Consider the following 26,445-nt stretch of genomic DNA (forward strand, 5'->3'; position numbering starts at 1 on the left):
TAAGACAAGTTATAGATATAAATACAAGCTTTGGAAGTTAAAGGTTACGCATGAACCTATCCAAAGCTGTAAATTGTTGCGATCTCTTGACCGTAACTACCTGGATATGGACTTGAGGTGGGTATAGGTATAAGTAAAGTAAAGCTATGGAGGTAAGCTATGAGTCGACGATAACCGATAGATTGGTTTATGTAGGTACTTTGTATCAGGTACCTAAGGTAAGGTACCTCCTTACCTAACATAGCATGCAGTCATTAAAAAAGATACATGCCCTATATTAGGTAAAATGAAACAGGTAGAAAAGCTACGTCAGTTGGCAGCTGGGGGGCAGCTTCGCATCCGTGCCCGCAATAGGTACCTACCTAGGTACCTATCTAAAAAGATCCGCTAAAACTTCCTAGCCAATCACTATTACTCCCTCAACCCCTCCAAAAATTCAGCCCCAAATCTCCAATTACACTGACTGCAAGTACCTAACCTAGCCTCGTCGCGTATATACTTCCCATTCATAGCGCGCTTCTCGGATTCTTATGAATTAATTCTAAAGAAAGCACCTCTCATAAAACTCATACAACTTATAAAAAACCTAGTCGACAGGGAATAGGCTCGAATTACCCAACCAACCTCCCTGCTTGGCTTCTCAACAAGGAAGACCAAGACATTCTAATTTGTCTTCAATGGATTCAACACACTTAATATGGCTTCGGTGACATCGCTCGGGCTGCACGAGCCTACAGCGCTTCAATATGCTATACAAGAGCAACTCCTGCCGGAAAATCCATCTCCTTCCTCTTACGACTGGAGCATCACCGTTAACCATAACAGTAACGATGAAGGAGAAGATGAGCTTTTAGTTACTAAAGATGCTGTCGTATGGTCGAGAGGTTGTATTTTTCGGAAGTGTTTTGGCTTCAAGTTGGAGAATGAGCCTATTATACAGGCTCTCTTGACATATTTTCCAAATTCAGAACTCACAGAAGATACTCAAGATGAGAAGCCAGGGGAGAAGCGAGTTCGTTTTCAGTCCGACATCAACACCAATAAAATTGAACGAGCATTATCCAAAGCTTTGGTCGTCTTCCTTAAGACCCAAGCTCACGTCTATTTCCTCGATGGTACTAGTCATGTAGTACATATGCCTTTTGAAGTCGAATCGGCCTGCGCAGCTCCTCAGGGCGTTATAATCCAACGGAGGCAACGAACTGATACTAACCTGGCTGCGAGTCTTAAATTTCCCAGAGTTCCACATAATTCATTTATCTCAAATCAACTCTCACCGGCGTCTATAAGGTCTTCTCAGCTGAGTACCTTCACCACTGAGACTCTTGGCAAGCCCAAGGCACTTCCTCTCAGGTTGAACGCCAACCTTGATAACCTATGGGACATCCCGGAAGCGAGAACCGATTCCCAGTGGCCACGCCTAGTTGCTCTCACCGACCCCATGCTAGAACTCGGGTTAGTTGTTACGCAGACAGATAAATCTATTAAGCCCAAGAAACGTCCCGGCTCTGAAAAGTCACCCAATTTTCTTGATAGAGCAGAGGAGATAGTTCACATTGAGGAGATATCACATCATCATACCTATAAGAAAAGCAAGGGGAAACTGGTTCTTGCAGTAACCGTTAATAAAGAGACTTGCATGTACACCGTTTGGAAGCTCACTTATATCTCCAATGAAGATCCCTTCATTAATGGACGAAAACCCACAAAAGCGAAGGCGGACAGGCGACGCAGCTCGATGCAACCAGGCTTACCTAGCGGCGCCACGACACCGCTGCACCCAACCTTTAGAGAGAGTTTCGGTGCTCCCTTACCTGGAAAGAGATCGCGAAAGAGTGAGAGAATCGAAAGAAATGATAAGAATCTACAGAACCTTGAATCATCACTGGGTATAGAAAAGGAATCCGGCGTGACTCGTCGTACTTCTCGTCGTGTGAGCTCTATGCTTGCCAGAGCCGATCTCTCTGCTTCGCAGGATAGAACAGCATTTTCCGAACAGAACCAAGTTTCTAACCATCCCAACACGAGAAGGGATACTTCGCATGGTAGTCATCGAGGTCGAGCTAGCGGCGTATTTTCTGGTCCAAGTTTCACCGGGACTGCCAACCACGGGGTGAATACCCTCCTGGAAGCACCGGTCGACAGTTTACTGGAGGAGCTACGCGCAGGTGGAGATTTCGAGGGCTTCCATAGTATGGGTATAGATGATCATGAATTTGATGGTCTTACTCAGGAGATATTATTTACGAAGATACACAGCATTCCCATCGACAATAGCAACGTCCGGTACTCGCTCTCCAAACAACCGGCTAGAACACAATGTAAAGTCTTCTGTCTTATCGGTCCAGAATCTCTAGATGATGGGCACAATCGCCAGCAAGTCTTGGTCGGGATTCAAGACCCGATGGAGAAACGCTTACAACTCCTAACACTTCACCTACAATCAAGCAGCTCTAATTCGGTTTCCCCCCCCGGACCCGATAAAACGGTCGTAACTTTCGGACAGCTTAGGAAGGCACAAAATGTCATAGACTCGTGCAAAATCGTCGACGGCGAACTTTCAATGATTCTGGTATTATCACAGTCTACTGAAGGTCAGCGTGAGCTTAGTATTCAAGCGCCATGGACGCAGATGACGTCCGTGAACCTTCCGTCGAAGCTATCACTTGCAAATTTACGCAGTCTTGATTACCACGGCAGTCTTGTCAACCGGGATATTGGCATTAGTAGAGCTGTAACTCCCGCGATCGGAGAGATTGCCGGTCTACGCCACCCCAAACTACGTGGTGTTGTAGACGTTCTAGACGAAGATACCCAGCAGTATCATCAAATACGTATCCAACTCCAACCCACATCTCCGCGAGTTTCGAAAGTCTTAAAGGTCCTGCGAACAGCTCTTCCAACCTCTTCCGGTGAACGATTAGTTTCCAACTGGTGGGAGATTATTGCATGGCTTCGGCAACAAGAGACCGATGTTATCGATATCGAATGGTCCGCTGTTGTTATTCAAATCTTCTCTATATTTCTTGCGCTTGATTTCGACGAGGCTACGTTACCAGCTGATAACACACCTCGAAGAAGATCTAGAGGCTACTTAAGGTCAAGTAGTGGAGCACAGATCGATCTCGGGGACTGGGATGCGATGAATGGGTACGAAACACCCGGGTCATTGACACATCCGTCCTGGATTGAGAACAAAGCATGGCAATGGATGATGGAAGAAGACGATTCTTCCCCGCCGATATTTCGACCTAGCTCTGAGCGAGATAGCACGGATTTTCTCTCTGCGCATACAAAATACGCTTTGGCGTATTTATCCTCCAGCAACGGAGACGCCGCTTGCGGTCCAGACGGATATCTTCCAACGTCCGCTAGTCATGACTACTTAAGTAGGACACGGTATGCGCAAGATATATTTCTTGCGTTACATCTTTTGCTAGAGGAACAAAAGCTTGACATTGCATCTCGTCACCTACTATCCCCAGGCTCGGTTAACCTAAGAGCTGTGTTGCTCCAAGTTGCTCGTTGCTTGAAGTGGTTTGAATGGATAAATGCTTATGAACTCGAAATGCCCCTAGACTGGCCTGAGCAACAGCCAGGATCTATGAACATTTCTGTATCACTTAAACCCCCAGAGCCAGCCTACTGGAACGTTTCTGACTGGATCCGATCGAATTTATCACCACAACCAAACCCGTCAGCGTTCGTGCCACCGATAAGATCAACCATGATTTACTCAGTAATCCCTCGTACGAAAATGTTTGAAGATCTCTTTAAGACTCTCTCCCTTCGAAGAAGATCACCAGCGGATTTCGTCGAAGCTATGCACCAAAGCGGTATCACACCAACGATTTTGGAGTCATTACCGGAACATATCCTTGTCCCCCTCCAAGATGCAATCGCTCAATGCCAACCGGCTCCTCCCTCAAAGTGGTCTAAGGGGATGCTTGATTTAGTCAACAGAGGCGACGTCGGCTCAGTGCTAACGCAGTCGAATAACCTTCACATCCGTTCAACTAGCGTCCTTGTGAGTCTTTCTACTCAGTTGCCACGATTTACCATATTGACATTATTTAGGTACCGACTCACGTTGCTTCGTGGGATTTCAATTCTCTCTGCCAGAACGTTATGGATTTTAGCGATGCCCCATCGGATGATATCGCAGAGAGCGATAAGCAGGCAGTGATCCGTGCCATCTTCAAGGATGACCGACGCCTAGACGAAACTAAATCGATGCTAAACACAACAAAACCGCGAATCATGCGTCTAGATCCGCTACCTGAATGGACAGAAGCTTACTATCTCGAACAGCAAAAGGAAATAGTAACGAGACTGGCCAATAACACTTTGTCTATACCAGCTGGCCGTGGTCTGATGAATTATGGACTTCGCTTCCCTCTCCTAACTCAAAAGTTCCACATCAATGGCTTTGTTCTGAATTGCACTGTTCAGCCAAATAATGTGACGGTAGGTGTCGATAAATCGCTCTTCACCGAAGAGAAAATCGCGTGGGCTTTCTTCCATTCTGGTGTTGCTGGCGGGCTATCCATCTCTCGTCAGGCAAAGGGAATAGACACTTCATGGATTCTATACAACAAGCCCGGCAATGATCTAAGTAACAGACATGCCGGGTTTCTTTTGGCGTTAGGACTTAATGGGCATCTTAAAGGTGTGGCTAAATGGGTTGCTTTCAAATATCTAACGCCAAAGCATACCATGACATCCATTGGCCTACTCTTGGGTTTGGCCGCATCTTATATTGGAACCATGGACTCCCTCATCACCCGTCTGTTGTCGGTCCACGTTACAAGGATGCTCCCACGAGGGGCTGCTGAGTTAAATCTATCTCCTCTGACGCAAACAACGGGAATCATGGGGATCGGCTTGCTTTATTGCAATAGTCAACATCGGCGCATGAGCGAAATCATGATGTCCGAAATCGAACACTTCGAATCGGAAGATGATGAAGACCCGTTACGTACCGAATGTTACAGGCTAGCTGCAGGTTTCGCTCTCGGTTTTATCAACTTAGGAAAGGGGACGGACTTAAAGGGTCTCCATGATATGCGCATCACCGAAAAATTACTAACTCTAGCTTCAGCTACAAAGAAGGCTGAGAATGTGCATATTTTGGATAGATCTACCGCCGCCGCCGTCGTATCCATCGCGCTCATTTATATGAAGTCAGAAGACCATATAGTAGCTAGGAAGATTGACGTCCCTGATGCATCTTTACAGTTTGACTATATCCGCCCCGACATTCTATTACTGCGTACGGTTGCTAAACATCTTATCCTGTGGTCAGAGATCGAGCCAACACAGGACTGGGTCCGCAAGAATATTCCACGGCAATACCATTCCAGATTGCAGCCACCCCAATATCCCTCAAATCATCCGTCCCGCGGACCGCTTAACTCGACACACTTACCATTCCTCACAATATTAGCTGGCCTTTGCTTCTCTATAGCGCTGCGGTTTGCTGGATCGGGAAATCTGAAAGTTCGCGACCTTCTACTCTCCTACACTCGCAGATACTATAGCCAGTGCCGTCATCCCAGCCCGAAAGCCAGCTTCGACGAAAGAACTGTGCAAGTAGCGGCACGCATGTGCCTCGACATAGTTGCGCTCTCATGCGCAACTGTTATGGCCGGCACATGCGACTTAGAAGTCCTTCGTTACTTACGCTCACTCCATGGTCGTAACGACCCAGATACAACCTACGGTTCACACATGGCGACACACATGGCTATGGGCGCGCTATCGCTTGGCTGTGGTACGCAGACTTTTAACACGTCAAACTTAGCCATCGCTTCGCTGCTTGTTGCATTCTATCCCGTATTCCCGGATTCGGTGCAAGATAACAAGAGCCACTTACAAGCGTTCCGACATCTCTGGGTATTAGCTACCGATCCTAGGTGCCTTGTCACAAAGGACGTTTCCACGAACGCGCCTGTCGGTGTTCCAATTGCCATACGTCTAGAGAATTCGACGGAGGAAGAAGTACGCATGACACCGTGCTTATTACCTCCGCTCAGCGATGTGCAACGGGTCCGGACCATATCACCCGACTTCTGGAACCTCGAGCTAAATTTCGAGGCGCATCCAGAATACGCCGAAGCATTCAAGTGTTCACAGGCGCTATACCTCCGTAGGCGGCCCGTTAGTGACAGCCCGTTTGCAACGACTATGCTCGCGCTCGGACGCCAAGGAGGGCTTGGCGGCCCTCTATCTATTGACGCGGCGTCTCAACCTCTCGAGTGGTTGTTCGACACAGTGCCGGCACTACGAAAACTCACACACGCAGAACGTGGTATCGTGCTCGACCGCGGTGTTGGTGGTCCCGACGTGAGTAATAGTGCTGCCACCGCAGTTGACGCCCGCTTAGTTCTAGAGAACGTGATCTCTAGCGGGAACAGAGATGACCTGCTAGGCTTAAAGGGACTATTTGAGTGGTTCGAATGGAGAGCTAGGAGAACACAAGCTGAAGAGCGAGCGAAGGAGGACAACGTAAAGGATAATAGTAATGAGAAGAAAGAACTTAGTTGGAGCGGAGAGGGATGGTTAAGAGAGAGTATTGCAGAGAATTTAAAGGGAGGAGTGTGGCTTGCAGGTAGGAACTGAAGAGATGGGTATGACTTATGAGTGAAGACTACTTTTTAAAAAAAAAACACTCGGACCTACACCTCATCTTGATGATGTTTATATGTAGGTCAACAGCAACGTTATAACGATATTGCTGCCTAGCTGACTACCTAGGTACCTATATAAATATGAATAATATAAATGAGAATTAATTTTCTTGGGATTAAAAAAAAAAGGGGGGGGGAGGGTTACTAAAGAATTAGGTAACATACATTTCGATTGAAGGTTGAGACTATTGGATCATATAATTGTCCACTTATATAAGTCAAAGCTAGGAATAGCTACCTACCTAGGTATAGAAACACTATGGACATAGTACAACCAGTAAAACTAGCACATGCACCAGCGCCAACTGGCACATGGCCAAGAGGACCCACTCATGTGATTTTGGCGGGTGACATCACCACGCTGTCCACCTTCCACCTAAACATTTTCAGGGTTCTTAGCTTTATTAGCTAAAAGTACCTAGGTAGTTACCTGGTAGTTAACTAACTAAAGAAAGCTTCCAAACTTCCAAACTTCCAAACTTACAACTTGCAACCTACAAAACCGCAAACCTGCCAACCCATTCAAAATCTTGTATTTCCCAACTGTCCGGTTATGGTTGTGGAACTCTCTCTTTAACTTCACTCGTCCGGCACTTAAGCTGAGTTTATTACAGGTCGACAGTATTATGTCTATAGCCGTTACGCACGTAGTATAGTTTGCTTCTCGTTTCCGATTCCGACTTTTTCCCTACCTATCCTCCGTTCTTCAAGACTAGACCTTTCCCCCGTACTCGATTTCCTGGAGTTATGATCGATTATCGAGATAGACAGATTTTGTACATACAGGATGCTTCCTTACATTAATATACGTATGGCTACCTAGATATTGTTGTTCTTGGAGGATCAATTGCGCTGACTTTGTGTAGCGTTTGAGTGGTTGTCTGGAGTGGTGGGGGCTTCTCCTGATGAGCGTAGGTTTTGTCCAATTCAATTTCCGTCTATCGTTGTCAGTTTACTAAGATTGCCAAATATATAGTCAAACTCATATTCTCCCTCCTCGCCTCATACCCGCTTGCTGGCCTCTTGAAGCGAGTTCCAGATGCTCGCCCCGAATATAAGAATCTATTTAATATAGGGTACGAACACTTCCCCGGTCGTGCGCTGTCTCATAATAGAGTTGTCAAGAGATCAGTTGCTTATTAGTGAATAGTGGAGGCCTATTCTATCTTGTAGGACTATTCTCTCTATGGGTCGGCGTTCGAACCCTCTTCATCTCATCCGCCGTCACGTATGGCCTTACCTACTACTTACGAACGTCCGCCTATATGCCATGGATGGCCTTCGTATTCCTTATGGGCCACATGGCTGTAAACCAGCTCAGTCGCCAGTTCGATGGTAACCCTTCCGGAGTTGATATTACCGGTGCGCAAATGGTACTTGTTATGAAGTTATCTGCTTTCGCTTGGAACGTGGCGGACGGCACCCTACCCGAGGACCAGCTCAGCGACTTTCAGAAAAGCAGAAGAATAGTTAAGCTTCCTAGCTTACTAGACTATGCCGGATATGTGTTATTTTTCCCGGGACTCTTGACTGGTCCGGCCTTCGATTATAACGAGTATCGCGCCTGGATTGACTGTTCTATGTTTGACGTCCCGGCCACTATCGACCCCGCCAAGAAGCCACCCACCAGGAAGAAGCGCAAGATTCCAAGGAGCGGTACGCCCGCTATGTTGAAATTGGCGAGCGGTCTCGGGTGGATTTGGGTCTTCTTGAACTTGAGTAAATGGTATAGCCCTGAAGCCCTCCTCGATGACCGCTCTCCTGCAGCAGGGTTCCTACGCCGCGTTTTGATTATGCATATGGTAGGCTTCACCGCCCGCTGTAAGTACTACGGCGTATGGTCCCTAGCAGAGGGTTCGTGTATTTTGGCCGGCCTGGGTTTCAATGGCGTAGATCCCGTGACGGGTAAAGTCTCATGGAACCGACTACAGAATATCAATCCATGGGGTGTAGAGTTGGCCCAAAACAGCCGCGCCTACCTTGAGAACTGGAACATGAACACTAACAAGTGGTTACGTTACTATATCTACCTCCGCGTAACACCGCGAAATAAGAAACCAGGCTTTCGCGCCAGCATGGCCACTTTTGTGACCAGTGCGTTCTGGCACGGCTTCTACCCGGGATACTATCTCTCATTTGTCCTTGCGAGCTTCATCCAGACAGCCGCAAAAAGTACGTCACATCATTTTTCACTCTTAACTTGGTCTCCTTCTCCTATTCTCCCCTAGAAAATTCGACTAATGAAGCCTTTTAGACTATCGTCGCCACCTACGACCTTTCTTCCTTGACCCAGCCACGCAGAAGCCACTCCCAAGCAAAAGATACTACGATATAGTGTCGTGGATAGCGACACAAACAACCTTCTCATTCGCAGTATCCCCTTTCATCATCCTACGTCTAGATGACTCCCTCCGCGCCTGGGGCCGCGTATACTTCTACGCAATAGTTACCACGGGTGCTAGCCTAGCGTTCTTCGCATCTCCAGCTAAATCTCAACTTCGTCGGATGCAGGAAGAACGCACACGTGGTCGTGGCACCAGTAGTGGTAAAACATCCCGCTCCGCAAGTGCGGATAGTTCGGCCGGTCCAGTGCTGGGCCTTAGCGCCGACCCGGGTAAGGATATTGATGAGGCGTTGCAAGAGTTGCGAGAGGAGGTGGAGAGGGTGAGGAAGGATGCCGATGGGAAGACGGGTCAGAACGGGAGTCGTGAGGGGAAGAAGGAATTGTAATTTATTCTTACGGCCGAGGTCGATCAATGGTCAGGTGTAGAGTGGGTTCGAGGCAAATGGAGATATCAACCATGGTACTGGTAAGAGTGGAATTCAAGTGGCATGATCATGTTTGGCGGTCTATAATCCTTGTTTTACTACTGAGGAGTCCGGAAGCAGACCGGCATACTACGTAATGATGAGCTAGTCAATGTGAAGTGGTGGAGAAGTACGTTCGTTACGCAACGGATGAAAGGATGTGATGAGACGAGGTAGAATGAGATAAGAGTATCAGTACTTCTAATGCCTCCCTCTAGCAAAAGCCTGGAGTTGAAAATAAGAAAGAGGAAGATATAGATACCTGATATTTACACATAATGTAATACCAGTAATTTAACATTACCTCAATTTTATATAACAATAGGTATACAGAAATTTAATCACGATTTCAAAGGCATAGGCAGAAGAATCATCTAGTTCTCAAAATGACTTTTCAATTCGTAAGATCTCGTCATCGTAGGCATGATTTCGTACGTCTCCGTCTACAACTATCTAGCTTTAAAAAAAACTAAAACCAGGCGTGAAAGACATCATTACGCAGATATCCGTAACGGCATCGAATCTGAACTTTTTCAGTACCTAGTGAGTTCCCTTCCCTTCCCTTCCCTACTCGAAATGCTCGGGTATTTGTAGATAACCGGCACGAACGTAACATAACGTAACGTAACCCCAGCTCGTCTGCGAATCTTGCTCCATTCAGCAGATCGCTGTAACTTTTTCTTCCTCCTCGTCTCGTATCATCCCATACATGGCAAACGCCTCCCTCAGCAGGAAGTAAAACCCTCATTCCCACATCCCGATCGCCAACCCCCAACCCCAAAACTACCTCAGTAGGTAGCTAGCTACGCCAAACGGCCAAGCAACCGCGCCGACAAGAAAGCAACAAAAAAAGCGCGTACCACAGAGGAGGCTGTCTCGTTCTCCAGACACTCCGTACGACCCGACTCCAAAGCAAACAATTTGGTTTCGAGGGTATCATGTCCCGTTTGCTCCCGTCTAAAGATTTTCTACAAAAAGTACAAGTTAAAATATAAAAAAAGGGGTGTTGTTTTTTCGATCGAAGAGAAATATCGTTAAGAGTTCGTCGTAAGGTATACAAAATTCGTAAATTTGAAAAAGCGTGAAGAAAAAAAGTGCGAAGACGGACGAATATGTGGCGGCGGAGAAATATAAAAATATGGTGAGAGTGATGATGATATCGGGTGTTATGTGCAGCCGCATGGCTCGTGAGATCGTGATTACAGATTACGTAAAAAAGGATCATAGTTCGTCGTTTCGAGGATAAAAATATAGAAAGATATCGGGGTTGTAGGTTATGAATTGATCGCGTAGGAGTCGTTGTCATGATCGGCCCCATTTTTCCCGAACGCCCACCACGACGAGAGCAATAACCGCACCGACGATTATGAGTCCCGCGATGGCCATGAAACGATTTATGTTTCTCCACCATCGCGCACTCTGGTATCGGGCGTCGTCGTTAAGAACAACTCGTCCTTGAGGAGGTTCCGCATGGTCCGAAGCAGAAAACTGAGTCGTACTATAAGTACGTTCTTCCATGGCGAGCGTTGGCTTTGGGGGGAGCGGCAAGAAAGCTGCAATCATCCAAGCTGTTATCCTCGTCAGTAATTGCGAAATCTACCTATTTAAATTTTACTCACCAAAGGGAAATAGAAATCCCATTACGAAGAGAGCTACTTGGAGATTGCGCTTCCCAAACATGCCGCTGTCGGCAGACCAGGTGATAGAGGGCGTATTCCACATGCTAAAATTACTAGCACGGGTATCTTGGCGAAGATGTGGCGACCATAGGCTTGAGGATTTCTTCTTAGGAGTTCGTTGCATGTGGCCCGCTTCAACCGGTGCGATCCCCATTGAATCTTCTGATTGCTGGCTCCCGGGATCTGATACATCCCTCGGTCGACGACGTGGGTTGTAAATAGGCTGGGCGTACTGGTCATGAGATGGCGATCCACCACCTACCCAGGGACTCCTCGAGGTATCGCTAACTTCGGAAGGCGATCTGGAAAGCGGCGCGGGCCAACGTCTGTCTGGACTACTGTAGTAGAGCCTAGAATAATTATTAGGAACTACAGTATTTTTAGTATTTTACTTGAATATCTTACCTTGCCCATGATGGGAAAGAGGAGGCCACTAAACTTCCGGCACGCGAGCTCACGCTGGAGCGGAGACTTCTATCTGAAGCTTGTCTAGAGAAGCCGAGGCGAGTCCGGGACGATCTGTGTTGAAGATGTTGAAGATCTGCTAACCCATCACCATGCTCGTCGTGATCCCGAATCATACGAGGCGAAGAAGCAGGCAGTTCTCTTCCTCTCGAATAAACAGCTCCTAGGCGATCCAAAGAATCACTTAGGGAATGCGACCTCGAATGCGACAATCGGGTTTCCAAGTTATCTAGGACCAACGACGACGAAATACTGCGCATGTGCCTGCTATCCCTACTTCCGAGAAGACTACTGACCCGATCCGCCATAGAACCGGCCGAAGCCCCACGAGAGCCAGGATCGCTGCCTTCATACTCAGACATCACGGTCGAGAGCTGTGAACTCCATTGATGCGTATCCATCTGTGCTCTTTGTTGCGCCGCACTCGATGATTCTGCATGTGTAGGTTGCGGGATAGACGAGGCGGAAGGCGTGTGGTGTAAAAGAACGACGTTCGGGGTGGACCCAGTGAAAAGGGACCCAGTATCGTGACTAACTATACTCGAAAGAGACGAGAACGAGTTAGCTCGGCCCCGAAGATTTTCTCCCGATCGTTGCCCGTAATAACTGATGCTTTCGGATGACGATCGCTTGTGCGGTCTAAGCGGAGGCACGAGGAGGCTTTCTTGCGAATACCTCTCGCGCACTTTGCGTTGGGAGCTGTCGTCGGAACGATGGTAACGGTGTCCACGGAAAGGGGTACTCGATGATGATAAAGAGGAGGCGTCGTAAACGATGTAGTTCTTGCTTGCTGGAGTGTCAGCGATTGTAGGGCCAACGGTCGAGGCAACAGTCCGGGCCGGTGATGATTGCCCGAGAAGTTTGTAGTTCGCACTACTGGATGAAGACGGTACTTCAATGCTTGCCGTGTCTGGTAGAGGCGGAGAACTACGACCTACGACTTTGTAGTTCGTAGTCTCTTCGATCGTCGATACGGTCTGTTCGGAATTAAATGATTGCTTCGTCAGGAGCGGAGACGAAGGTTCCGGCGACGGGGTGGTCGTTACCGGCAATGGTGGTAAGGGAGATTCCGAAAGTTCTCTCTGCTTCCCCTTGCCTTTAGGATCGGGTGTGATTGGAACTTTACGCAAGCCACCAACCATGCGGTAATTCCAGGGCGAAGGTTCAACCAGTTCTTCCGGTAACGCCGTGATTGTGGAGGGGGAGCCTGATGTATTAGGCGAGATGCTACGCTCGAGCGCAGAGCTCAATGGAGATCCGTGACGATCTTCGATAGATGCGTCAAACGAACTTTCTTCATGCGAACTGATAGTGGAGACGTTGGTAGAGACGTTAGATAGCGGAGGCGATTTTACAGTCGATCCCGACCTGTCTGAATGGCGTGGGTTGGAGTTCGGTTTCGTTGACTTGAGTACGATTGAGAAAGTCTTGTCTGAGTGTACGCTAATGTAATTTTCTCGTCTAGATACGGTTCCTCTCCGTGGCCGTGAAGGTCCGTCATCGTGGCGCGATGGTGATGGCTGCGATTGGGGATTAATACGTTTAATATTGCTTCCATATGATGGCCTATTAATGACAGGGGTTTGTGGGGCAGTGTCTTCAACACCACCTGAGCTAGAAGCGAGTTTCGACCCTGAAACATCGCTACTTATGATCCTAGCTAATGGTGAGATAGGTGTCGAAAATGATGGCGAACGTGATGAATCAGCGCCATAGCCTTGCCTCCTTTGGATTGTGGCTTTTGGCGTTCTTGGTGTTGCGATAGTTGCCGAGTCGGTTGTGCTCTGAACATCGTCATCATCTTCTTCTTCCCCCTCAACTTGTTCGTCTGCGTGAGACAACCTGCTGCTATCTTCTTCATCGAGAGGCCTAGGCGGTGAGTAAGGGACCATGCGAATTTGCAGCTTATTGCTTTCTGAGTCCGACCTCTCGTGCAATGGTGTCCTCGGCAACTGGGTTGACGATGACGAAGTCGAAGACATCCTCAACTGCGAGCGCGGCCCGATAATGCGGGAAATAGTCGCGGGAAATCAAATTACCTAAGTCCAGTAGCTATAAAAGTGTTTCGACAAAGGCCATAACGATTTACGTAAACGGCGATACTATATGCAGATCCGGGAATTGGCGACGTATATTTCGACGTAGAACTTCGTTTCGAGCAGTGTATACTATGTAAGCGAGTGTAAAAGCGAGTGTATTTTCCGAGCGGTACGGAGATCGTGGTTAATGACAGGCGAGTAGTGTAGGACATTAATAATAATAAATTATAACGAAAACCGAGGGACTAAAAAGTAGCCGACGGATGTCAAAGAGAGACGTGAAGTTCGTAGAAATATTATATCGCTATGAAGATAGCGTAACAAAGAATCCAGACAAGGACGTTGTGGACAAGCGTCACATAGACAAGCTTTAGTTTGAATCTTTAGAGGAATAATAATAGAAAGGAGTGGGACGGGTCATCAAAGAGAGGCCCAAAAGATAATTCCTACACTACATACAGACCACACACACACGCATCCGCGGGGAAGAAACGAGATCGGGATGACAAAAAGCAGCGAAGCTGTCAGAAGACGGGCAAGAAGAGGTATTATTTCTTGAAAGGTGCCCCGGAGTGCCGAGTCAAAGATCGATTGGCTAGCGGCTGAAGTCATCTATCTAAAGGCGGCTGCATATTACCTAGCAAGCTATGCAATGCAGCCGAAAGGGAGCGTCCAGGGTTCCATCGAGCCAGCGCGGGCATAGAAGCCGAAGGGGGAGTACTGGAGAAGACCAAAACCAAGGAGAAGCTTTCACGGAGCCCTAATACTAAAACCGGCCTAGGAGAAAAGGCTGACATGGACAAGGAGTCGCACAAGTACCGCATCGCTTGGCATCTCACCGCGTACACTATGTGTACATCTTGAGATTTTCAGTCCTTACGATGGAAAATGATAAACAAGATACTACCAGAAAGACAATAGCGATGTGCGATATGTACATAGCGCTAAGGCCACTATGGTCTATGTTGCTTCTTTGTAGGATCCATCCGTCTGCAGCATTTTTGTACAGTACGTTAGGTACCTAGGTATGCATGCATGTCTGGATGTAAGTTGAAATGAAGTTAAAAAGAATTTGTGGACAAAGGCGGTCGAGAAAGCCTACCACAGTTGCAGTCTTGAAGGCTACTGCGGAGGCCGGGGACTACAACCCATCATCTGCAAACCGTCAACCAGCCATTCGTTACTAAAATCTAACCAAGAAGTTAGCATCTGTCTCAAAAGACGCCCGCCATAATACTCTCCATCCAGATTCCAGACAACCCAGACAACCCAGACGGAAGTTTTCTTTTTCTCTCATCTTCGACACCTTGGTCGCATCGTGGCCATATCATCTCGACAGAGACACTTGTTACCATACCAACATAGTACCATAGGTACGAAACAGCTAAGGTCAATAATTTTGAGCAAGGGCAAAAGATCGGTGAAGAGATTGTGTAAATTAGACGTTGGCCATAACAAGGTGCAATTGGCCGAGATCTGGTTAGTCTGGGGATGAAATCCCAGTAAAACCAAAGATCAAGGACCCAACTAAAAATTCCGACGGTTAAGGAGCTCGGATCTAATGCTAAAAAGGAAATAGAAGCATGGGCCAGAAAGAAAGAAGAACGTGGCTTAGCAACGAAACCTGCATAATTCCATTATTCCAACTTTCAATTCAAGTCCTTTCATTTGTCCATGTAGCCCCATTTTACTGGTACGATTAGGTAGGTACATAGTACCTGGGTACATAGTACCTGGGTGCTTTGCATTTCGTATCCCACCTATTAAAAAAAAGGCTGGCACGAAATACATAGTTGACTGATAAGCGCGTGCATTTCGTGTTTTTCCTTTAATAGACCATTCGTCGCAGAAAAGAGTTATTTTAGTATTCTGTCATCTACCGACCATTCTAGAATTTAAGGAACGAATAAAAGAGATAAAAGCGATGCGACCTTTTAATTCGAAAACTAAATGCTTTATTGGAGCCACGAATCGTTCTTACAAGCCACTAATACGATGTATCTATGTACCTAGGTACCTAGGTATTACGTCTTGTCTCCATAGGAGAGCTCCTGGAAGACCGTGCATAACAGTGCTATAAGATGCTATATATATACTGTATGAACCAATTAACGGGGCTAATAAGTGGACTGAGGCTAGGTACCTCTCTGCCTCTAGTGTAACCAGCTAACCAACTAGGGACCCCCCTGGCTAGTATGTGATATACACTAACATACGTACCTGAATTGAAATTTTTTTGTTTTTTACCAGCTCCCATTTTTTTCTCAGAGGGTCAAACAAATATGTATGCACACGTCGAACATACAGTAGATTTTCAGAGATTCTTTCCCTCTCATCCATATAAGGACCTCCCTGCAGCCAGCCTTGACACGGCGTCTGTCTTGTCTTCAAACCCGTGAAACCCCATGGCTTAACGGGGTTGAAGAGCCGCTCGCGCTTAAACTATCATCTCGTAGGTCGACGAGACGCTTCCTGCAGATTGAAGCGCCAACAGGTGCCGAGAAAACAGCTCAACCAGCCGTATATTTTCTCATGACATAAGGTAAACGAGCCTTTGCCCAATATCCGTTTCATTTCCTGCAGAATCATCGGATATTACAACGGACTATGTCGTCGTTCTGCATTGATTTTGACATTTGAGCTGTCGTAAGTGTTTCTTCAGTCGGCAGTCGGAGAATTCGACCAGGTCAAGGGGTTAAGGGTAGAGTCAATCTCCTGCATACCACACCTTCACCCACTCTTTAAGGCATAATCCGATCTAGCATAATCATATCCTTCATGCGACCCGACGATTCATTCATCCTTGTGTCTACGGAAATCTCATTTTATGCTTGAGGACTTGTCTAAGACATAGTTAAAGCTATCAAAGAGTTAAAACAATCAAGCGAAAGAGTAGTCGAAAGCTTTGTCAGCTTTGCAGACCTCGGAGTGGTTTTCTTGTCATCTAATATTGAGCTTCTTATTACCTTACCTTAGGTAGTCTCATAAATGTCATTCTAGCCACTTCGAACAGGTTACAGGTAAAACACTGGTGTAAAACCAGTACCCAGTCAAAGATGCCTTCGATATCAGGTTTCATAACCCGTTACTTCACAAAGGAACAACGTAAGTTACCATCTAATCCATTTTACCGATTGCATCTCTCTAACTTAGCCGCGCCAGCAAAACCACCACCAATCAGCACTGGAACCGCGGTCTTCCTACTCGTAAGTCCCTAACTATGCATGCAGCTAGACGCAGTTCTCCCACGAGCGTTTGGCATCGGGCAGAAAAAGAAGCGCTTAAGGCATTGACTGGTAGCTAGGTAATCTACACGCTCATCTACGTGGTACCATTTTACCTTTCACCCACTACCAGGCCGTCTCGTACTCTATCGCGGGACGCGCCGTCTGTGATCCGCGCGCGGATAACCTCGGTCTCACTGACCTGTATCGCGTGCTCTACTATTACCTTTGTGATCTTAACGTCGCAGAGCCGGGCTACGACAGCCGAGGCCCTGCATACGCTAGGCTACTGGCCTGTCGGCCTCGTGGAGACGGCGAAGTGCCTTCTGCTCACCGCTATCCTCTTTGCCGGGCCATTGTACGAACGTCTCGTCGTCGATGAAGGATGGCGAGATTGGTTATCTTTACAGCCATTGTCTGATCTCTTCAGTGAGTTGACGACCTGGCGTAACATCGTAGCGGTAAGTTTCATGTTTATCTTGTCTCATGCAATCCAAAGCAGCCAAACCGCATCCCCTTACATCATGATGAGAAACATTGGTCCGTGTTTCTGAGCAGACTCAAGACCTGTCAGTGAGGACAATACAATAGCACTCTGTGCAACTCTGATTCCATTCCCCATTCCCTTCATCGCCTATCTGCTGTTTAGAAAGCTCCAAATAGGCAAATTCTAACAATCGCAGGGTCCTTTCACAGAAGAAGCTCTCTTCCGCTCAGCCTCCGTGCCGCTTATGCTCGCGGCGCAGACCTCTGTGACTACCACCGTCTTTCTCTCGCCACTAGTCTTCGGGCTCGCGCATCTGCATCACTTCTATGAGTTCCGTATCACGCATCCGCAAGTACCTGTAACGTTTGGGCTTTTACGTTCCTTGATGCAGCTCGGCTACACATCATTATTTGGTGCTTATGCCACGTTTCTGTTCCTACGCTCCGGTAGCCTAATAGCTGTTTTCGTAGTCCACGCTTTTTGTAATTGCATGGGTCTGCCTCGTATCTGGGGCCGTGTCTATCCTGCTGTCGTCACTGATGAGAGAGGGCAGTCGTATCGACCTTCTATTATGTGGACCGTAGTTTACTATATAGTTCTAGTCGCTGGCGCAGTGGGGTGGTACAGAAATCTAGGCTTGCTGACGGAGAGTACTAATGCTTTGGTCTCCGTTAATATATGATAGTGGTTAGATTAGGTACCTAAGTTATGTCGTCTGATGAATATTACAGATACCAAAATATTCCAGGTGCCTGTTTTTTACGCAGTAATAGTATAGCTAGGAAGTTTACAAAATCGCAATAATATCAATGAAATATTCACACAACGTTGACTCTTTTTCTGTCCGTATCGTAGTGTTCGATGTCACAAAGAGATCGTTAATATGACATACCAAATGACATCCTTGAAACTCAGTCCATCTCGAAGCTATTACCCTCGATTTTAATCCCAAGTTCAAACCACCCGGTTTACTAGGTTTGGTAACTGGAGATGTATGATAACAGGTAGTCATAAACTACCTACCTATGCATATGATGATATGTAAAGGACATTGCTACAAAAGCTATGCTGGGATTATTAGCTAGGCTATATGAAAGATAATATAAAATCTCCCTATAACCTTCCATCGAATATTAAAAACGTTTAAAAAAATTCATTTAAGAAACGTATCTATTTTTCAAGCCATGCTAGGCATGATTGTTGCCAGCATTGATAAGTACCTATTCTTAGTTAATAATTTATAAAGTTGACGTATAATTAACAGTTAACCTGCAAACTACGTACGAATCATCCTAAAATCGTTGAAGTCGGATTTACGGCTCTTCATCGAATATAATATTGAGTTTTTATAGACCTAAATTATAACCCATAATCACAACTGGTCAATGATAAGTACGAAGAAGCTAGGAATCGAAAAATTACGTTAGGCAGTGTAGTCCTTCTCGTAAGTTTAGCATAGCACGTATATCAATGCCGTGTATTTGAAAGCTAGATAGGTATTCAAACCACTCGTCTTTATATATTATACCTTACATCAATATAGATCAAACCCGTTATATCCTACGTCTAAGTGTTTGTAGGTATAATCAAAGATCTAAACTGAGTAAGCGGTCGTTTGTCTATAGGAGGTAACTGGTATTTTATAATGACGATTCTTTCTAGGAGGATTTGGACAGACATGTCAGGGCTAAATATCATATGAGATGTAACAATTCTCATCTGGCAACTGATCCTAGCTAAAGCCTAATAGTAGGGCAGTCTTCTAAGTAGGTAGTGTACTATTCACGTTCATATACTTAGACAAGTTCAAGTGTACTATAAAAACTCGGTATTTCTTCAAATATATTATGTCTGGTATACATCGTGATATTGTTGCCCCTCTATTTGGCAACGACTAATCTAATACAGCACGTATAGCTACATATTGGGTAGCTTTCACGATATACATAGTGCTGCTCGCTAACTAGCTATTATGGGACTGAACCCGCATTCTCTACAATTTATACATGGCTAGATCATACAAGATACTTCCTGACAGCCCCGTTGACTCGGCAAGCGGCATGCTTGCTTCGCCCCTCCTAGTGGTCACGCAGGCAATGTTTGCCCAGCACTTGGTGACAGCCCTGCTAGGCGAAAAAGGAGTGAATAACTGCAACCTGGTTGTAATGTCTTGGTTGCGGGGTACTGTCGCCTCATCCTCTCATGAGCTCACGGCCCGGTGTCGCTTATTAGAGCCCCGATATTTAGTACGATATCTCAGCTATGTCTTCGATTTTATAACCTCAACAGGAGGGTTGGCTGGGCTCAAGTTGGTAGATCAAGTGTCATTCCTGGTAAACTTCCCGGCATGCTAAATCCTCCCGTACTAGAGGTATCATCCCGGCCCCTAGCCCGTCGATATCTCAGACTATCAGGAGGGCTTAGTTCACGTCTCTGTCCTGCCGCGGCCTCGGCCTGAAATTCTTTAAAGGCTTCCTCCCTGACGTCATTAGCAACTTCACGACCCTTGCCTTTGCCCATGCTACTTGATGCCGTCGAGACTCCTTCTAAAGGGTCGTCACCGCCACGCGTGTTCTTCTTGCGCGGCCAGAGGCTAGGCAGCGCGATCTCCTGGAAGCGGGGCTCGACTGCACGCTCGTCGAACCAGCGGTGTAAGCGAGACTCGACGAGCTGGGCGATCTTGGGCACGTCTTGTAGCCGCGACCGGCTACCCACGAGGCTACGCACAGAGAAATCAAGGCGGTAGTCGTCGAGGAAGCTGAATGCCATCATAGTTGGAGTTGACTGCGAAGGGTTTGACGGAATGAAAGAGATGCTTAAAGTGCCGCTAAAGCGCACGACGCTGACGGCGAGCGCGACAGGCAATACGGCTGTCAGCCGTTTCGGGTAGTTGAGAAGGATCTTGGTCTCTAGTGCTAATGTAATCATATCGCTGAGGTCGACATCCATCCGGGCCTGCAGCCGCGACCCCTCACGCTTCGCACGAGAACTGTTGGCATCGAAGCGCTTCTCCCCGTTGGGGCCTGTGTTCAGACTTAAACCGTCCTCATCTACGGGTATGATGCGGCAATTACTAAAGATAGGGAAGTCTTCGCCCAGGGTCAGCTCGGTGACCTTGATCTCGTCGAGGAATCCCGGGCGTGAGGTGCCATTGAGGGCTTTGGTGAGGGAGGTAAGTATTGCGTCGTCCTGCTGGGCATCGCTGCGGAATTGTGCAATTGTTTGAGCGATTAGGACATTAAACCAATCCAGCGACTCGGGCTGGTGGCTATCGACGTTGTAGTACGTCTTATTTAATATAGACCCTATCGTAAGCGTAGGTGGGCTCCGAAGTATACTCGATTTTTTCTTATTCAGCGTTGGCGGTAGGGATGGCCTCGCCGTAGTTGGTGTCGTGGATCGTAGAGTAAGAATGGATTGTCGGTGGGCGAGGGTACGAGATCGACGTTCGGCAGCTCTCGTGGAGGCCGTTATTTCGGCCGATGGAGCTTCTCCGAATATAAAGAATTTTATAAATGCGGCTAGGAGGAGTACGACGGAGATTTGACCGACGATGAGGCCTTGGGTGAACGACAAACTATTTCCGGGTGATGAGGTTAGAGACTATTATATCATAACTATAATAACTAATATAAATAAAGAGCGGAAATTAGTAGGTTCACCTACGTCGGTTCAGGCTTCATCGGACACACGTCCGTAGCCGCAGCCATCTTAGCTTATAACATCTAGATGGAAACTTCAAAAGCTCTTGAACAATCTAAAAATGAAGTAATTGCGAGATTCAAGTGGGAGGATGGAAGCTTTAAACTTTTCTAATCTAGCAGCAACTTTCAGAGCTGTCCTGCATAAGCTTTAATCTTTATCTTATCGGGGAAGTATTCGTTACCCCAACTTACTAATCATATATAATTGAGAATCAAGTACTGGATACGTTAACGTCACTTAGCATTTACACCGTACCTAGCAGGTACATACACTAGTAGACCCCTGCTATAATGACGATCTATCCTCTAAGCCGCATGAGCTTAAACCTCCCTTTAATTCGTCCACCAACAACTTATAAGCGACAAGTATAAACCTTGCCATCTCACAATCATATTCATTTACTGAGGAGCAAGCAAATACAATTCTTATTTTAAATCAATTCTGCTATAACCTTATATTCAGGAATACTTTCTATTACAACATCTTGCGGAGCCGACCAAGATGGATGTTGTTCAAGCCGTCTCCGGCTACATCTCTAAGATGGTGTCAGCCGGGGACAGCGCATCGGGGACTCCATCCGCAAAGATGAAGATACTCTTATTAGATAAAGACACAGTGCCAATCGTATCTACTGCTATTACACAATCGTCTTTACTCAATCATGAAGTCTATCTTACCGATCGACTTGATAACCAGAACCGAGAGAAGATGCGACATCTGAGATGTCTGTGCTTTGTCCGACCATCCCCAGATTCCATTCAATTTCTAATTGATGAGCTACGAGACCCCAAATACGGCGAATACTACTTGTATTTCAGCAACGTCGTGAAGAAGTCATCATTAGAAAGATTAGCCGAAGCTGATGATCATGAGGTCGTCAAGCAAGTTCAAGAGCACTTTGCTGATTACCTCGTTGTCAACCCAGACCTCTTTTCACTCAATCTTACCTTGCCACAGCAGAGAATATGGAGCGGCAATCCAGATTTATGGAACCCTGAATCATTGCAGCGGACTACCGACGGATTGATAGCTATCCTGCTGTCGCTTAAGAAGAAGCCACTCATCCGGTATGAGAGGAATAGCTTGCTGGCTAAGAAACTAGCTACCGAAGTGAGATATCACATCACTCAGGAGGAGCAATTATTCGATTTTAGAAAAGTAGACACGCCGCCTATACTTCTTATTCTGGACCGGAGAGAGGATCCTGCTACGCCACTACTCAATCAATGGACATACCAGGCCATGGTACACCAACTTCTCGGGATTCACAACGGACGGGTTAACCTGGACGAGGTCCCAGAAGTCCGTCCAGAACTTAAAGAGATAGTACTATCGCAAGACCAAGATCCGTTCTTCAAGAAGAATATGTACTTGAATTTTGGGGACCTCGGCGGGAACATCAAAGATTACGTGGAACAGTACCAGTCTAAGACGAAGAACAATGCCAACATCGAGTCAATCACGGATATGAAACGATTCATCGAGGAATACCCAGAATTCAGGAAACTCTCCGGAAACGTTAGCAAGCACGTTACCTTGGTCTCGGAACTTAGCCGGAGAGTAGGCGCCGAGAATCTGCTTGAGGTCAGCGAGGTCGAGCAGAGCTTAGCCTGTAACGACAATCACGCTACTGACTTAAGGGTATAGTAACCTAATTACTTAACAGACAGGCTTAGGGGGCTAACTTTGGTATAGAATGTCCAGAGGCTAATACAGTCCCCGTCGGTAACTCCCGAGAACAAGGTCGGACTCGTGGCGTTGTATGCCCTACGATATGAAAAGCACCCATCAAATTCGCTGGCTATGCTAGTAGACTTATTAACGGCAGCCGGTGGTGTACCTGCGCGACAGGCAGACATGATAGCGAAGTTGTTAATTTACCACCACTCCCTACAGCAGTCCCAGACAGCCGGCGGCATCGCGGATATTTTTGAGTCAGGGGGTATCTTCTCGGGCGCACGGGCCATAAAGGGGCTAAAGGGTGTCGAGAATGTATACACGCAGCACTCGCCGCACCTAGAGACAACGCTCCAAAATCTAATTAAGGGCCGGCTACGCGAGCAGCAGTACCCATTCGTAGAAGGTGGCGGCACAACGCGGGATAAACCCCAGGATATCATAGTGTTTGTGATTGGTGGCGCGACGTACGAGGAGGCTAAGACGGTCGCTAGTATTAACGCCTCGTCGCCCGGCATTAGAGTTGTCTTGGGTGGGACCAACATCCATAATGCAGCTACGTTCCTTGAGGAGGTTGATGATGCGGTGTCCTCGTGGCCAGAGCCGCCACCGACTACGACCGCGGGGCGGTTGAGAAAGGAGCTTGGGAGAAGGTAGATAGGCTAATAGTTAATACGAGAAAATTTCCCATTAGACTTGGAGGTTCTGCAGGCTATCTGGGCGAAACTATATGTCACAATTACTGGTGTAAGAGCTGGTCATAACTGATTGTTTTTAACGGAAACAGTTATTTATGGGTTTCGCATTCCTTGGGAATTAACCATTTGCGTTGTGAATCGAATTCAGGGTTATCTTCTTAACTAATACACTGCTATCAACTCATATCTGGGACGTATATTTCTGTCTTCGTGACAAGGCTACCTAAAATATTAAACCGCAGAAGTGGAGGTAGCGGGCCTATGACCGTTAGGCACGATTGATGGCTCTGTTATATCACACCCCCTTTGATTAAACTAGATACGTATATGACAATGTGATGTACTAACCAAAAAATTCTATAAAAGATGCATAGATGTTGGTTAGTATGTCCGTTGGGATAGGAAAGGTTCGCTTGGCGCCGACTAGTTCGGGCCGCGCATCGGCTATGTCTACACGGTTTAGAAACCACCAGAGATGAACCGAGTGTGGCTGAGTTTACTGTTGGTTGTTTTAAGAAGGTTTATGTCACATCAAAAGAGGGGAAATGGGCAAAACAACCCTGTTGCATGATCATGTCAAATATTCTACCTACTATAGTCGAGAGCTGACATTTTTTCAAGCTGTATTAGTCTATCGCCTCTGCTTATGGTCCTTCTCCTCTTTTCATCTACACTTTATTACGCCTTGTAGACTAGGTTGGACTCGTTTGGAATAGCATATAAATATAGCAATCCTGACCTTTATCTGCATTCGTTTTTATAAGCATTCGAAGTATCATGGTCTGGAGCGCGGGGAGCGCGGGCCGGTGTATTCACACCATGGTATGTACAGTTAGGAGAATGTGATAGGAGTTGCATGCATATAGTCGCCATCACATGCTGGCTGATCACAGGTTACTCTTTAATCCGTGGTATAATCTTAGAAAGGGGCCACCTTAGGTCACACTGTTGGGACTTATGCTTTATACACGGTATAGCAACCTATTCTTATCTGCTTCCTGAATCGTGGTTGCGGCTAATAACCAATAAATACTTAAGGCTCTAATATATATAAAGAAGCATGATCGATCTCATTATTTTTCGGTTCCATGAAAATTTAGAGCTCGACGAACAGTACTCCCCTATGAAACTCGATCTGGAAATACAGCTTGATATCAATAACCACAACAGCAAGGTAACCTATTAGGAAGCTACTATATAGTATCACTATAGTTTCTTACTTACCATGAGGCTAACTCACTGTGGAATAGGGTTCCAACAATTAGCTTTGCTTTCAGCATATATTTGGCAAAATGTTCAGAGCATTCACCCAGATCATTGCGTATTATCGAAATACACCTGAAGCCCAGGGACATACATCTCAAATTGTAGGCGATGATAATACTGCGTTTCAATATGGGAGCGGCCATTGGAATTACAATCAAGGAAATTTCAACAGAACCGCCCAGCAAGGCTTACAGCAGCGGAACACAGTTGTGGGGAATAAGAACGGGACAGCCCAATTTGGCGCTCAAAACGTTTCCAGGACAGACGGGCACAAAAGCGTGACAGGCCAGAATGGCGCGAACAATGAGAGTGTGACCAGGGTTAACAGGCATACAACCATTCAATCTGGTGTTGGCCACAAGCATAATTCCGGGAACTGTGGCGGGGATCTTTGTAACGAAGGGAATGTCGGAGAATGTGCGCAACTTCTCCACGACCAGCCAGTTTTATTGCAATATATAAACTATTGGCAATGGGCCTGGAATATGGCATGGGTGTGGGTGAGCGCTGCCCCCTCCCAGTAGAATGATGAAGCGGCGCGCTTGATCGATGTCACATAATTTCGGTACCAACAATTGAACTACCTTTCTAACTGCGTATCTACTAAATTGCGGGCTTGACGTGACAATAAGTAAAAGTAGAGAGATTCTGTTGACTTGGGCAATAAATAACTTGGCTCATGAGATAAGATATTTGTTCTCTAATACGTTCTGATGAAAATACCCCCGTACTAGACATAGAAACGCTCAGCCCTGATGGCCTCGTGCTGCTCTCGTAGCTCTCTGTGTTAAATGGCATCAATACTTGTTTCAGGATTCTAGATGTTTAGCATGCAAAGACGTAAAAACTCGTAGATAGTTTAGAATTCCTTGCGGAATAACAAAATTGTTTCCATGCTATTTAGTTCCACCTCGTGACAACTTGGAAGAATAATCTCCGGCGGAAGTCTATCCATCTTCCGCCCGATGAGCTCTACTATGGAGTTCCAAGAGAGCTGTCAGCCTACCTCTATTTCTCCTTTATCTCTCTATTCTTCATAGGAAATATGTCAAGTTCACGCATCAGAAGTAGATACAGAGATATATCAATCGTGTACAATTTATTAAGTCACAATACTCTAACGTTTCACTGTGTCAAGAGCTTTTCCTTGAACAGGTGAAACAACAAGAAAATTAAAGACCCAAGTACATATGCCACAGCCAAGAAACCAGTGATAATGACGATGGCCACGACGCTCGAAATCTGCAATGTCTGATTTCGATTCCCTTCATTGATGTTCCAATGTCCATCTGTCCCAGCTTGACCTGTTAAGTTCCGGTCCCCATGACTTTCGCTCGAATGTCCTTCTCCGGACTGGGCCACTGAATTGTCGTGTCCGTAGTTTGCTGCCTTGTTCCCCGGTGATACGGAACTAGAAATTTCGAGATATGGGGGTGGTGGGCTTTGTTTCTCTGAGGCCATTGTTGCGGAAAATAGATGTTTTGACGACTTCGTGTCTGGTAATATACACGTTAGACACTGATATATAGTAAGACAATCTCTTAGGGTTTATTACTTGGCTTGATGAATTAAGTAAAACTTCACTTACGAACGGAGTGCAACCTTCTGACATAGGAGGCAAGTCTCGTTATGTATATTGAGTGAGGCTTCGCATGAAAATCGGTCTGATATATAAAGACGAGAAGTGTTGGGGCTTCTTGGCTACCTC

The 26,445-nt window shown here is 46.4% G+C and overlaps 6 protein-coding genes across 6 annotated transcripts; 4 read left to right on the plus strand and 2 right to left on the minus strand.

Moving 5' to 3' along the window:
• Positions 1-697: 697 nt before the first annotated feature.
• Positions 698-6,621, plus strand: GL218_04696 (Negative regulator of mitosis; the record flags this gene model as incomplete). The annotated part of the gene is made up of 2 exons (XM_033581316.1): positions 698-4,027; positions 4,078-6,621. 2 exons carry the CDS (start codon positions 698-700, stop codon positions 6,619-6,621), a joined length of 5,874 nt encoding a protein of 1,957 aa, XP_033435455.1.
• An 855-nt stretch (positions 6,622-7,476) lies between these two features.
• On the plus strand, positions 7,477-9,419 carry GL218_04697 (Lysophospholipid acyltransferase; the record flags this gene model as incomplete). The annotated part of the gene is made up of 5 exons (XM_033581317.1): positions 7,477-7,498; positions 7,556-7,600; positions 7,666-7,765; positions 7,840-8,861; positions 8,944-9,419. The coding sequence occupies 5 exons, from the start codon at positions 7,477-7,479 to the stop codon at positions 9,417-9,419; spliced, it is 1,665 nt and encodes a 554-aa protein (XP_033435751.1).
• Positions 9,420-10,799: 1,380 nt separating this feature from the next.
• On the minus strand, positions 10,800-13,623 carry GL218_04698 (uncharacterized protein; the record flags this gene model as incomplete). Its single annotated transcript, XM_033581318.1, has 3 exons — positions 10,800-11,065; positions 11,117-11,526; positions 11,582-13,623. 3 exons carry the CDS (start codon positions 13,621-13,623, stop codon positions 10,800-10,802), a joined length of 2,718 nt encoding a protein of 905 aa, XP_033435462.1.
• A 3,113-nt stretch (positions 13,624-16,736) lies between these two features.
• On the plus strand, positions 16,737-18,073 carry GL218_04699 (putative CAAX prenyl protease 2; the record flags this gene model as incomplete). The annotated part of the gene is made up of 4 exons (XM_033581319.1): positions 16,737-16,785; positions 16,843-16,886; positions 16,985-17,365; positions 17,588-18,073. The coding sequence occupies 4 exons, from the start codon at positions 16,737-16,739 to the stop codon at positions 18,071-18,073; spliced, it is 960 nt and encodes a 319-aa protein (XP_033435461.1).
• Positions 18,074-19,695: 1,622 nt separating this feature from the next.
• On the minus strand, positions 19,696-21,101 carry GL218_04700 (Maintenance of mitochondrial morphology protein 1; the record flags this gene model as incomplete). The annotated part of the gene is made up of 2 exons (XM_033581320.1): positions 19,696-20,968; positions 21,058-21,101. The coding sequence occupies 2 exons, from the start codon at positions 21,099-21,101 to the stop codon at positions 19,696-19,698; spliced, it is 1,317 nt and encodes a 438-aa protein (XP_033435821.1).
• A 496-nt stretch (positions 21,102-21,597) lies between these two features.
• On the plus strand, positions 21,598-23,430 carry GL218_04701 (Vacuolar protein sorting-associated protein 45; the record flags this gene model as incomplete). The annotated part of the gene is made up of 2 exons (XM_033581321.1): positions 21,598-22,737; positions 22,792-23,430. The coding sequence occupies 2 exons, from the start codon at positions 21,598-21,600 to the stop codon at positions 23,428-23,430; spliced, it is 1,779 nt and encodes a 592-aa protein (XP_033435820.1).
• Between the last annotated feature and the right edge of the window lie 3,015 nt (positions 23,431-26,445).

The sequence above is a fragment of the Daldinia childiae genome (assembly GCF_008694065.1).
Source record: "Daldinia childiae strain JS-1345 chromosome Unknown Scaffold4, whole genome shotgun sequence".
Classification (NCBI taxonomy): Eukaryota; Fungi; Ascomycota; class Sordariomycetes; order Xylariales; family Hypoxylaceae; genus Daldinia; species Daldinia childiae.